The sequence below is a fragment of the Trachurus trachurus genome (assembly GCF_905171665.1).
Source record: "Trachurus trachurus genome assembly, chromosome: 15".
Taxonomy (NCBI): Eukaryota; Metazoa; Chordata; class Actinopteri; order Carangiformes; family Carangidae; genus Trachurus; species Trachurus trachurus.
Genome location: NC_139906.1, coordinates 8,167,541 through 8,181,648, shown reverse-complemented (window position 1 = coordinate 8,181,648; position 14,108 = coordinate 8,167,541). Strand labels below are relative to the sequence as shown.

General features: G+C 40.4%; 1 protein-coding gene across 1 annotated transcript in view; it reads left to right on the top strand.

The window, feature by feature from the left end:
- Nucleotides 1-814: 814 nt before the first annotated feature.
- The window catches only part of wdpcp (WD repeat containing planar cell polarity effector), a gene marked incomplete at its 3' end in the record, with an annotated part of 84,111 nt that continues 70,817 nt past the window's right edge, over nucleotides 815-14,108 (top strand). Inside the window, exons 1-3 of the mRNA XM_083987499.1 lie at nucleotides 815-873; nucleotides 3,785-3,883; nucleotides 12,081-12,165. Coding sequence (XP_083843625.1) covers nucleotides 12,105-12,165 — 61 coding nt within the window. The 5' untranslated portion in view covers nucleotides 815-873; nucleotides 3,785-3,883; nucleotides 12,081-12,104. The remainder of the gene's footprint in view (nucleotides 874-3,784; nucleotides 3,884-12,080; nucleotides 12,166-14,108) is intronic.

Here is a 14,108-nt window from a genome sequence, read left to right as displayed (position 1 = left end):
GTGTGTGTGTGTGTGTGTTGTTTTTCATTACGGGGGCAAAAACGAACTGCTTTTTCCCCTGGACACCTGAACTTTTCAACTCCTCACCTCCACACGCCCTCAAACCTGAACTGGTGTTTCTTAAAGTGATCTGCTGGTTCCCTCTAGTCTACACACACACAAACACACACACACACCCTTGCATGCACGAGTAAACACACACATACTCACATCACTCGACAATGAGACTTGCCCTGCGGTCGTGTCACTCCGGCTTCATTTTCCCGCTGATTGACATGTCATGTAAAATATACACACACATATGCACATGCATGCAAAGTGACTGTACCTGTCACCTCTCTTGAATAGTATTACCTTTACCTCATTTTGTTCTGCCTGTCCATCACCTCTATTCTTCCTGCGCCGACAGCTGAATAGGCTCCTGTGGGACTTTGTTAAGTGTATGTGTGTGTGTGTGTGTGTGTGTGTGTGTGTGTATGTGTTTTTGAAAGGTTTTTCGGGGGCCTGCTGCCTGGCGCCACTTTGCCCGCCCTCAACTCTTCTTTCTCCTCCGAGCCCTCTGTCTTCTAATGGGACAGTTGAGAACATATACACTGTACTTGCCTGTGGTCATGTCGGTGCGTCACGCTGTCACGCCGTCACGCCGCCGGAGAACCTCGTCCTCCTCACTTCGTCTCGTCTTCTTTCTCTTCTCTTCTCAGTGGGACGAGCTCTGACTGACTGCGACGCCTCGGGTCCTCTCAGCGAAAACCACTGAAGAAGAAACACTGATGATTGACACTGAGGGAAAGAGGATGGAGAGTAACTGAACTTCCTCTGAGACTCCACCACCAGTGACTCCTATTAGTCTCCACAAAAAACAGATTTGTGCAGGTTGGTTCTGAAATGGAAAAGTCACATTCATTTTCCCCCATAGACTGATGTCTGCTGTCTTCTCCATAGACGCAATGACTGAGGCTCATGGGTATTGTAGTATTGAGAGGAGGCCGCTGTGCAGAAATGATGACAAAACCGTGATTTCTCAGAAACTGAATTAAATATTAGGAATCTACTGTCTAAATCGTTAACCTACATAGTATAGGAAAGCCCTGTTTTTCAGTGTCAGGCAATGATAGTAGTAGAAGTAAAGTCAAGTAAAGTTTTTTTTTTTTTCCATCGTCTTACTTCCTAACCAATAGGAAAACAATATATACTGTATATATTTTTTAATACTGCCACTAGTCCAGTGTTGAAGGATCAACTTGAAACCATCCCTACTACTTGCCAAAAGTATCTTCAATAAATATTTATCCTTGTGTAGGACTGTTTTAGGTATTTTACCAAGATATAAAGTAACAAAAGAGTAATCAGTAACACTTTATAATATGTACTGTACACACCAGCTCTGGTACACACTATTACGCACTATTTAAGCATTAAACACTGAATTCATCATTTATAACACATTAATACTCATTAGTCTGTAGTTTTACTTATCATTGGTAAGCACTAACTGTATTTATAAACCTCATACTAATGAATATTCATGCGTTATAAATGAAGAATTCAGTATTTATTAATGCTTAACTAATGCTTAATAGTGTGTACTTCTTCTCCCTCCAGTATGAGTGGATTTTCAGACAGGCCCAAAAGACATGGACATAATTAGCCATAGAGTTTCCACATTGTCTGATAGGAGAACAATATCAAAATGATGCCCTGATTAACTGAGATTTATAGCAAAACTCATCTGCATGGCTTTAAAAACCTTTAGCACCCAACAGCTCCAATTTTGCACTTGTTTTTGGAGGCATAACTCATGCATTTTTTTTTTTACATACAGTGAATAAACATCCATGAATCATAGAAAGATACTTGAGAATCATTTTGCTTTTTAGTTTTCTCCACTTCATGAACATGTATGAACGTGTATGAACATCCATGTGTATATAATGCAAATATATAATGCACTTTGGCATAGATTGAATTAGCAAAATGCTAAATTTGCTTAAAATAAGTTATATTCACTTTTTTTTAAGTTGCATTATACTGCATCTATGAATGAAGTACACTTACCCAGTTCATTATGTGGTTCTGTGACAGGATCTTTGCACGGGTCTCTTCTCCACTGCCACTGACACCAACACCTTATCTGTTCGCTGAGCATCCACAGGCCTCCCATGATGCACTCCTCCGTTACATTAGACTGACATTAGATTAGTCTTTCAGGGCTCGGATTCTTTGTTTTATCCCGTTTTTTTTTTTTTTTTTTTACTTCTCATTATCTCACTCTTTTTCGTCAGAGGCGTATCTTGTGTTTTCAGATTTTGTCCACCTTCTCTTTGCTCTGATATGACACCGGGAGCTGGAGGACTTCTCCCTCAAGGATATACTGGAAGATAAGAGCCGGTGTGTGTGTGGGTCTGCAGATGAGCGCAGGTGGTTTCATATGTATGCAAATGTGCGCATGTGTGAATTTCCTCAGGTAACGCAAGGTTAAAAAGATAGGAGGGTATGCATCGGACTGTATACGCCTTTCCATGCATACGTATGCGCTCGCTGTTTGCTGTATGAGTTCAAGTATCAGACGTTTGAGAGATAGGAGTTTTATGTGTGTGGTGCAGGACTGACTTGAGTGCCTGAGTGTGTTTACTGAATACACGACTATATGAGTTCGTGTAGTCTGTGATTGAGACTTGGCAGGAACTCCGAGGCACCTCCGACTGGAAAATCTTACACTCATACACTTACAATTACACACCGTTACCCCGCCTATCTCCGTCTGTGGATGCGCTTTCTGGTCGCTCTTTGTATGTTCTCCGTGTTTGCCAAGTTTCTTTCCGAGAGCCAAAACAAGACCAGGCAGTAGCAGAGAGAGGGAGAGAGTCTGCGAGAGATAAAGGTTGTGGCAGAGGAAAAAAAAAAGTCAGAAAATTTGAAATGCTGTCCTTCGAGAGAGAGATGAGACAATAAAGAGTAGAGAAAGAAGTGCAAGAGAGAAAGGGAAAATCAGACACTGCAATACTGTCCTTTGAGGGAGACGAGACAAAGAGAGAGGAGAGTGAGAAAAATTGCCAGAAATAGAGAGTGAAAGCTTGCAGACGACGGGGTCAGAAAGCTTAATGCATTTCTAATAGCAGGTACCTTAGAAAAACATGGGAGACAAGAAAAGAGGGGGAAAAGAAGATAAAAAAAAAAAAAGGAGCGGGACAAGTAGGCAGAGGGACGATAAGTGAAGGTACAAGAGGCGGAAAAAAAGAGAGAGAAAGGTAAAAAGGAAGGAAAAAACTGACAGACAAACTTAACGCAGAGCCAGGTAGGTGAGAAGGGTGTGTGTGTGTGTGTGTGTGTGTGTGTGTGTGTGTGTGTGTGTGTGTGTGTGTGTGTGTGTGTGTGTGTGTGTGTGTGTGTGTGTGTGTGTGTGTGTGTGTGTGTGTGTGTGTGTGTGTGTGTGTGTGTGTGTGTGTGTGTGTGTGTGTGTGTGTTGGGGCGGGGGAATGAGGCGAAGCTGGGCTGTGATGGCCTTGTGTCAGTCACCCTGTGGCAGCTCTTTAACCCTGTAATTTACCACATCACTCTTCTCGCAGTGATGGGACCAGTGCGCCGGCTGACAACACTGCCTCTGGCATCTGTGTGTGTGTGTCTGTGTATCTGTGTGTGTGTATGAGAGAGAGAGGGGAAGATGGGAAGAGAGTGAGTGCATACCTGTGAGAAGGAATTCTTAAAGTGTCAAACAAAATGTCTGTGAACCTGCCTTCATTTCAGACACGTCTTTCTCTCTCTCTCTCTGTGTCTCTGTCTCCAGATCTGGACCTCGGCCTTCACAGACCCCGAGGTGATCGGCAAAATCTGAACGCAACTGTTTTCTGAGCTCACACGGGTTTGGAACGTAAACAACGCTCCTGTGAGTAGTACACCCCCCGAAGTTATCTCAAACTTTCCTTTTTTGCTCTTAAGAAGTGACGTGATTCACATTTAAACACATCACAAAGACGATGTGAAGCAGTGAAACAGTGAATTAGTGATGTCACGATTATATATTGTCTTGGTAGGAGAAATAATCATGGTATCAGGATTGTCACGGTTATTATGCATGAATTAATTTCACAACACTATGAATGTGTAAAATCAAATATAGTCTAAATATAATTACATTACTAATTATATACACAACATTTTTGAAGTATCTGTTAATATAGGACCAATTATTATATTAATCCTCCAGGGGAAATGTTTTAAAATAGTCAAGTCATTACTTTTTTTTAAATACAAATGACACGCTAACATTTAAATTCCTACCAATTCAATGTTACGTTAGGTAAATGGACCATGTGTTTACCTTTAACTGCCCATATGGTTCCAACATAATATTTTTTGGAAAGTGACGGTATTTATGAATCTTGTACGATTGATTAATTGTGCCGTTTAATGCCGCGATTAATTGTGAAAACAAGTAATTGTGATGTCCCTACAGTACAGTAAATAAAAGGTTTATAGATATATAGATAGATATTTAAATAAAGGTTATGAAATGAAATGAGACATTAGCTATAACATTTATCCCAACTTAATTTACATCCACATGGGAACATCCCTCAATATCATTCAATCAAGAGTCAACATCATTCATCTTTTTCACCTAACAGGTTATGACGTGTCCCATTGTAGGGACTTAACAGAATAGGTTTTAAGTTTACATTTTAATGCTCATTTATTGCACCTCAACAACACTACAGTAAATATACTGTCATGTCAATGGTGGGAAAGATGCATCAGCTGCCAGTTACAGTTTTACACTCCCATCGTCCATATTTGTCAAGTTAATCAACATTTTGACACTTCAAAACGTCACGTCAAACCCCCTTCAGTTGAAAACAAGAAAATCAACACGTCTGCTACGTATAAATCAACTCTGACGTTTTCAATAAGATGTTAAAATGAACCAAATGTCTCCGTTCACTCCATCCATGAGCATCAGAGTCAGAGCGGTCGACGGACGCCACCGTTTGTCCCTCCAGCCACACCATACATCTTCCTCTCACCTTGACCAAGGAGAGTTTTCAGGGGAGGGCGGGGTGGGGGTGGAGAGGGCGAAATCAATGAGAGAGATCCCAGATGTCTTAAATCCACCAACTCCATCGCTATCTCTCCACTTTTCTTCATTCTCGCCACCGTCATGTCGCTGTATCTCTCCAGACAACCCGTTTGCTTTGGCCATCATTTTTAGAGACCTGATGAAATCAAAGACATTCCCAGTGCTGCTCTTTTCTTTTCTTTTTTTTTGAGAGGTCAGTATATAGGTTTATTATAAGAATATTTTACATAGATCAGCACAACTCCTGTGTCTGTAATGATGCAGTTGTCCCAATAGATAGTTTTTATGTGAAAGTAGAGATGATTTTTGCCTTGCATTTGTTCTGTGGTGATTTCTTTGGGTTCGTTTTAGAGACTGTCTCTGTATTTTGTATTTATTCTGTTTTGTGTGTGTTGTGTGGTATCACAGCGGGGAAGCAACGTGAATTTCGTTGAATTCTTTTTTTTCAATGACAATAAAGGCAATCTAATCTAATCTAATTTCTTCACATTTGGATAAACAAGACTTTAAGATTAGCTCTCTTCTATGTTTCATTAAATATTAAATTAACACATTAACAGCATTGCTGGAGTTTTGCAAATGTGTTAATAAGTTTATATAAATTATAAACAGTGGAAAACTACTTATAGTGATCACGGATATAGTAATCAACCGCTTATACAGTATGGATCAAAAGGGACAGAATCATTTCTATACAAATGCTGTTTAAATAATTTGTTTATATTAATCCAGAAATCCGCTTATAGCCTTCAGTTTTTGTTCATTTTATGAATGAAAACATGTGCAAAAACAATTTTAAAACTATGCGTATTTATTTTATTTCTTACTCCCATGATTCCTTGCCGGACGTCTGCTTCTGCTGCTATAGCTAACGTAAATGAGTTGACACCGGGCGCAAAACACCGGGCTGTTCAGTAAAAAATAAGAAATAAGTCACCGCCAAGCCGCAATTGCCTACCATATTTATAATTTTAACCACAGTAAGCTATACATTACTGTGCTGTATTATGTACAGTATGTCTGCTCAGTAATTAAACTTGCATGGTGCCTCTCGAAAAGCATTTAAAACGACCGTACCATATTTGAAACATTAAATAAAAATCAGTAAATGCTGAAGCTGTCCGTTTCGTTACATTTTTCTCATTGAAAAACTATACAACTGGCATTTAGATGATGTTCTGCATAAAAAATGAAGTGATATAATAAAAAATCGCTTATAATAGTCAACCGCTTATAGTGCTCACATTGACTCTGGACCCACTCACTATAAGCAGTTTCCACTGTCGTAGAAAGGTGACAACATGTTGTTTACCCCACAACATACAGGATGTGGGGGATGCTGCCGACAGACAGTCAGAGTCATGATGTTTGTGCTGCTGTATAGTACGTCCACCTGAATATCCAGTGTGACAACGGCTCAGTGTTAATGTCTGTGAGCTTAAAGAAATGAGATGATGTTTGAGTTCAGAACAAGAACGAGTGAGAGGAGAGGAGTGACAGGACAGATGTCTCAGAAAGGCCTCCATTGTTTCTCTCACTCTCCTTCACTGTTAAAAGAACCAGTCTCGAATAAATATTTACTTGTAGTTCTGTCTCTGGCTCAGACACACGCGCACACACAGACACACACAGACACACACATCCTTTGCACACACACACACTCACTCTCACACTCAGTAAGCACCCAGAGGGGACAGTGAAAGAGGAGCAGAGAGAAAGATGCAGAGAGCAGACAAGGTCGCAGTTCCTGTGGACTGTCTTTGAAAGAGGAGTCGTATGTTTTCCCTCCCCTCCTTTGATGTTAAAGCAGCCTCTTTACCAGTGTAAAGACGGGCTACAATAACCTAGACCCCCCCCCACCCCACCCCCCACCCCTCACCCCTCACCCAAGCCCTCTGTACACGGGCTGTACACCCCCACCGGGCTCTGCAGGGGCACAGGTAACCCACAGCAACCCCAGCCAGAAACCAGAATGATCGTGGCAGCTGTCCAGGACTCTCTGTATGTGTGTGTATAAAGAAGTAAAGGGAGCTCAGCTTACTTTGAAAAATGATTAGTTGCAATTGCATTAAACAGAAAAGGAACCTAAATCAGATCAATATTTGAGTTCTCATAGGTTGGTTCTTCCAGCGTCTTTTGGAGAACCTGTAAACCTCTAAAACCTTTTAAAAAAAACATATTGTATAATGTACTGTATGTGTGAGAGGAATGATTGCACCAGTCTTACAGCTTTTTAATGGAAAAACACATTTGTTAACTTGATACCTGCTTAAAAAAACAACAATAACTGTAATCAAAATGGTAAAATGTGCAAATGTGCACGTGTCGGTCGTGTATACACTTCTCACATAGGAACAACAATAAGAACAGTAAATCAGTTTGTCTGTGTTCTTGAGAAAGCAAGTCTATAATAATCTTTGAAGTGGCTCTCATGCGTCTCTGTCTGTTACCAAGTCTGATGTAAAAGGATGTGGGTGAGGATTATATTTGTGTGTGTGTGTGTGTGTATCAGGGCTGCACAATTAATCCCAATGTAATTGAAATCGCAACATGGCCAAGTGCAATATCCTTGTGCAATATGACTCACAGGAGCTGCAATTTTTTTCTTTTGATTAAAGTGAAAATGTGTTACTCACAACATTGTTGTGCATTGTCAGCAACATAACAGTTGTGTTATATTGTGTTGTGTTGCTACAGAGACCTGGGCCTGGACAAGTCATATTCTCAAGACATAAAGGGACATTTAAGACCAATAATTACATCATCATTTTTATATTTTTAAGTCAAACTTGAAAAAAAAATAGCATGCTGAAATTACAATATACTGTAATGCTTTGGTTTATTTGTTTTTTACATATTGTGCAGCCCTAGTGTGTTTGTAAATGTTAGAGAAACACACATTTTATTAAAGTTACCTTAGTGTGTTTTGCTCTAACCAGTCGCCGCACTTTTGCAGCATAAATCGCAGATTTCCGCGCAAAATGTGCGAAATATGTGGGGCTTGCATGATGTCATAATCCCCGTATTTTCATTGCAAAACAGTCACATACTATATCTTCGCTGAAAGTTGAAAAATGTTGTGTTTACTTAACACAAGAGCAGCCATTGTAAAAGATTGCACTGCATTGGAAGCACTTATTTTAACAGAGGATGGCTGTTTTGTATAGCTGCCTCTGTTAAACAGGAAGCACACATTTTATATTATTGTTTAATTTATTCATTTTTACAGTTTTCAAGTTGTAGCGTATTCTTTTTGTAAAGCTACAGAACTTGTTTGACTCATCAACGTTTTGTAAGTTTGAGCCACGTGTTTATTAAGGTCTAGGTAGGAAGTCATTAGAAATGACTATTTACATTAAGGTAGTAGCCTAGTGAGAACAGTGAGAGTGTTGGGTGAAATTTTTTTTCTTATTCATCAAACCGCCGTTTTTATAGAAAATAGAACTAATAAAGTGCAACAATAACAAATGAAAAGAAACACCAACCACGCATACAGACACATAATTTATTATACAGTTAATTAGGTTTTTCCCAGTTTGGCCTGGAGAACGTGATCAGAGTGAGTCGACCTGGCCTCATCAGATCTGGATCGTATTCATGGTGGAGTCAAAAAAAACAAAAAACAAACCTGCTGCATCATGTATAAAAGACTGAGTGGACTCACCTTCAGTCTCTGTTTATCTCGGTACAAACCAATAACACCCTGTGAGCAGACCTTCTCTCTGCTCTTTGTTAATCTCCGTCCTCCCCTTTGCTCTATCTCGCTCTTTTTATTGCCCAGATACAAGGGCTCATGGACACACACTAACTCTCACACACACACACACACACATATATATCACTCTCAGGGCAACACACATTCGCTCTGCCATTTGCTGTATCTCTGTCAGCCCCCCTTGTTTCTTCTATTCTGCCATAAATTCCCTGAGACCCCGACAGCTCTGCAGAACAAGGTCTCAAGAACTTTTAGGTTCGCCAGTCTGGCAATAACTAAATGAAAGCTTGCTGAAATGAGGTTTTCCCTCCAAAAAGGGCTGACTTCTTCTTCTTCTTCTTCTTCTTTCTTGAAAAAAAAAAAAAAAAAAGCTGGTTAGGAGAGGATGAAAGAATCCTCTTATGTCAGTAAACTCGTTACGCCGATGCTGCCATGCCATGCTAGCCCCAGCGTTTCCATGGCACCCAGTGTTATCTGTGTGTATTTTTGTTGGGACTTTTAGTTTTGGGGGTGGTGGTGGGGGGGTTGAGTGGCAAAATGAGATTTTTTTTCTTCACCCCCCTCCCCACACACACACACACACACACACACCAGGAGGAGCAAGAGGGGAAAAGATAAGAGAGAGTCCCCTCTCAGCGTTAACGAGAGAAAATAAGAGAGTGAGAGGATGGAGAGACGGAGAGCATTAGCTGCACTGATAGCGAAATGAATGGCCAGCACAGCAGTACTGCCTCAGCTTTACTGCACCGCACAGGGAGTCACTGCACCGGACACTGAGGACTAGATGCTCCTCTCATACACATGCCACTGTATGCTGATCTGAGTCCATCCATGTAGGGTGAAATTTACACTTCTAGTCTTCTACAGTGGAAATATCCAAAGGTTTTATTGCTCTGTGATATCGAAAATCAGTTGTTGATTCCTCGTTCTTAGAAAACTCCTCTTTATATGCACTTAAAAGATGTTGAACAAGATATATGGGATAACGTATGAACAGAAAATGGTCCCAGAGACTCAGTCAAACCAAACAAAGTAATAACATATAAACCTTTTAAAAAACATTGATCTTGCATTGACAGTTGTTTTTGCAGAGTTGCAATAAAACTATAAGTGTTCGTAACATCATAAGTCATAATGCCACCAGCGGTTGTAGTGCACATCCTAATCTCTCTCAGAGTAATCACATATAAACCTTTTAAAAACACTGATCTTGCATTGACTAGTGTTTTTGCAGGTGTTTTGCAAGTATTAGTAACATAATGCCACCAGCGGTTGTAGTGTCCTAAAATGCCTCAGGTGTAACCAGATGTAACCCTAACTGAATAATAATAAAGACAGTTATTGAATTGTCAAAAACACTTAACTAATGGGATTTTCCTTTGCACACACTAAAGTACATACTTAGATTACTACTGTTCATTTCTCAGAAGAGCCGGTTCAACCCAAAAATGAAATTACTGGGAAAAAAACTGCAAAAAAAGTTTTTAAAAATGTTCTTTTCTTGTGTTAATACAGCATAAGATTTTAGTTTTTCTTTTAATATTTGTAGTAGTTTACCTCTTGTAGACTCTGGCACAGTGGAACCAAAACAAGTCCATGCAACTGACTAAATCATACGAATGCTCTCACTCAAGGTTCAAAAAATGAATTTAAAGACTGTTTTACCCAGTCGACCAAAGACAGGGAAGCAAATCGAAGGTCAACGGGCGCTTCAAGGAAGAGCAGGCACACAAGTCTGTGGTAAAACTACAACACAATAATGAGACGTGCAGGGAAACAGGACAATCTGCTATACACAATACATCTTAAATCTCCTCTATATAAGGTTATATAATATAGTTTTGAACCAGAGTTGGAGAATAAAGTGTGTAATGAAGACGGAGCGACGGCCAGCACATCGACATGTCACAGACCTGTTGATGAGCCGATGTGAGGAATGTTGCCGTCTTTGTCTGAGCTGTCAGCTGCGAAGTGTGTGTCCGTCACTGCTCGTCTGTGATGTGTGAATGAGGCATCGCCGCCCGTGAACTTGTCTCAGTGTCACTCTGAGTTCATGTGCGTGTCTGTGTGTTGTTGTTGTTAATTTCTCTGTTGGTCAAAGTGTGAATTCACACCTGTGGTAGGGATCTTCATCATCCCACCTACGAGTAATACAGGTACAACAGGTACAGGAGGTGGTGCTACACAAGTGTTGTGTTGCAGAACAACATAACGCAACACATTTTTAAGAACACCCTCTACTATTACTATTACAAATACCAATCGATACTGTCTGCGCTAATATGGCTGCAAAGACAGTTTCTGCTATCATAATAAAATGTGGAAAATGATGAGTAGTAATAAGTAAAATTGGTGTTTGCACAGAGAAACCAAAGTCTGTCTGGTAATGTTATGTTATTATCTCATAGCGTGGTGAATGTGAAGGTCACAACTTGTCCACCGGATTGTGTATTTGATGAGTTTGATGAGGGAAACCAAAAAATCCCATGAGCCTCCGTAGCGTAGCTCTGAGCAGCTCGCGGCTCTGCTCCGCCGTTCTAAAAATAGCTTGCACCGACAATTAATGGTAACGAACCTACTGCTATGACTATAGGGATTATGGCAATGGGCCAATTTGCCAAAATGTTGAACTATCCCTTTAATTTGGTCTCTTATGGTCATTACAAATTAACCTATCACTGTGTTGACTGTCAAAATACTGAAAAAAAAAGTTAATTATTAATTATTCCCTGAAGCCAAATTAACACTGAGCCTAAATGAAGTTGAGTTTACAAATGTAGAAATAACAGAAACAGATAATTTACGACAGAAAGAACCTGGTATCCACTACAAACTGATCAGATACAAGAATTAATTATAATTACCATTTTTTCCCCCTAAAATGACAAATTGATTGATCAACCAATAATTTCAGCTCTATACTGTAGCACCGATTGGTTTTGAAACAGCAGGAGCTAAACAACACTTTATTTTCCCTGAGTTCAACTGCCCCATACATGTTTGAGTCCTTAAATACAGAGTTCATCTTTCTTGTCATTAACTTCTTTCTTCTTTTAACATGAAAACTAAATTGTATTCATCAGTAACTCGTGCTGCTCGCACATGGTTGTCTGAAAGGTTTGAGTACGTGTGTTGACACGTAAGCTTTGTTTGACCCTTCGGCCTATTTATGTCACTCTATTATGTCGTCTTGTCAAGATATGCATCTGTGGTCGTGTTTGGTCTGCCACTCCGTCTCTTTCTCTGTCTTTCATTCATTTCTTTCTCTCTCCCTTTGCCCGTTCCCTGCAGACTCGGGTTACACTCCTCCTTCAGATGGCGTTCTGCCTGGCTGAGCTGCACTTGTGGTCCACCAAGAGCTCACTCCAAGTCAAAGGTAGCACTTATCACCATGTTCAATCTACCTCTCTCTCTCTCTAGATAGCTCTCTGCCTTTCTCCCTTCTCTTCTTCCTCTCACTCTCACTCCGTCTTGCTCTGGCTCTCTGTCATCACTCACTTTGTTTTCACACCTTTTTCCCCCACCTCGCTATATCGACTTTAACAATCTGACTCTCAGTCAACACCAATTCTCACCCTGTCTGTTTCCACTTTCTCTTTGGTTTCTTTAAATCCTTACACTGTTGTTTATTGTACTGTACTCAACATTTATCATAATATTTCCCCCCCCACATAATGGTCAACGTGTGAATGTTTATCATGACCACAGGTGAGTCAATACACCAGTCAATCATCTGGACACTTTATGTCAATGAAGTGATTTAACTATTTGTTGTCAAACTGCATGTTCCCAGGTTTAGATAGTTAAGATAAAACAATATCAGGTCAAGTTAGACAACAGGTCCAGAAACTCGTAAAGGAGAATTCCGGTCATTTTCTAAGTAACGCTCTACAGCTCTAGGTCCCTAAGTGCAACCATAGGAAAAAATCAGAGAAAAATATGTGCACATGGATTTAGAACATGGATTTAGAAGGGAAAAAAAAGATTTGGGATGGGAAAAATGCATCAATATGAATATGAATGCTTTTTTGTCCCATCCAAAATCATCTTTTTCCTCCTAAATCCATGATTTCCTCACGTTTTTGTCTTAGTGGATATGGAAACAGTCCCAAACTCGACAGTCGACTAGTAAGGTCTACCCAGGAAGCTAGAATAGACAGAGGTACGTGATAAAAACACACGTTAACACTGCTCTCTCATATTAACAGAGTTATACACACTCAGTGTTGTGTGGTATGGAACTGGTGGATGTTGCAAAGCATGTGTAGTGATATTTTGAGCATTATATAGAGGCCAAAGTCGCAGTTAGAAGTTCTGCCCCCATTACTTCGCTGTTTAACTGCAGTGTAGCGCAGCTAGCAGGAGGAGAGCTAGGTCCGGTCTGCACTTATTTTTCTCAGATTTTTTCCTACGGACGTATTCGGGGACCTTGGCTGGCCCTAATACTCGTTCGTATAGAGCTGTAGAGCGTTACTTAGAAAATAACCGGAATTCTCCTTTAACCACTGGTTTTTATTCACTTCCTCACTGAAGGTTATCTCAAGTTGCTGACAGACTTAGAGGCTGCTACACAAACAGAAGCACTGGGCTTTACAAAGAGTCGTAAAAAAAAAAAAAAACTCACTGAATCAGTTGGCTCATTGTTCTAGTGGCAAAAAGGTCATAAAAAGTGCAGCAGGACCAGAGAGTAACTGTGTTTGTGTTACGCATCATGCATGGAGACTCATGTGGCCTCAAGCCTTCAGCAAAGACGAGGCGTCTTGAGGTCGACTCACTTCTTTCTAAACGTGCACTCAGATTAGTTTTATTGTCAAACTTCCTGAGTCCAAACCTGAGCTGACTCATGTGACATTACTTCAGGCGGCTTCTCAGATTTATTGCGGCTCCATCTGGAGTCACAAAAGGCTTCACCTTTCTCATATAAGCAGTATCACCCCCCCCCCCCCCCCCCCCCACCAAACCCATGTTAACTGGAATTCATAAAGACTGAGGTGTCATTCATATTTGACGAGAACTTCCTAGAGGCTCGGTGATCAGTTTCTGGTCAGCAGCAGTGGTCAGCACCGACTGTCATCTTTTCTGTCTGCAGCTTCCTCCCACAGTCCAAAGACATGCACATCAGGTTATTTGACTACTTTAAAGGGATAGTTCAGCTTTTTTGAAGTGGGGCTGTATGAGGTACAAATGGCCACTAGGTATAATATCTAGTAAAAGTATAAAACACCAGACTGAAGAGAGAGGAACTCTGACAGGTGATACACATCTATCTGCACTGTATGTGCATATGAGAATTGATTTTGAACGGATTTGAGACACCCA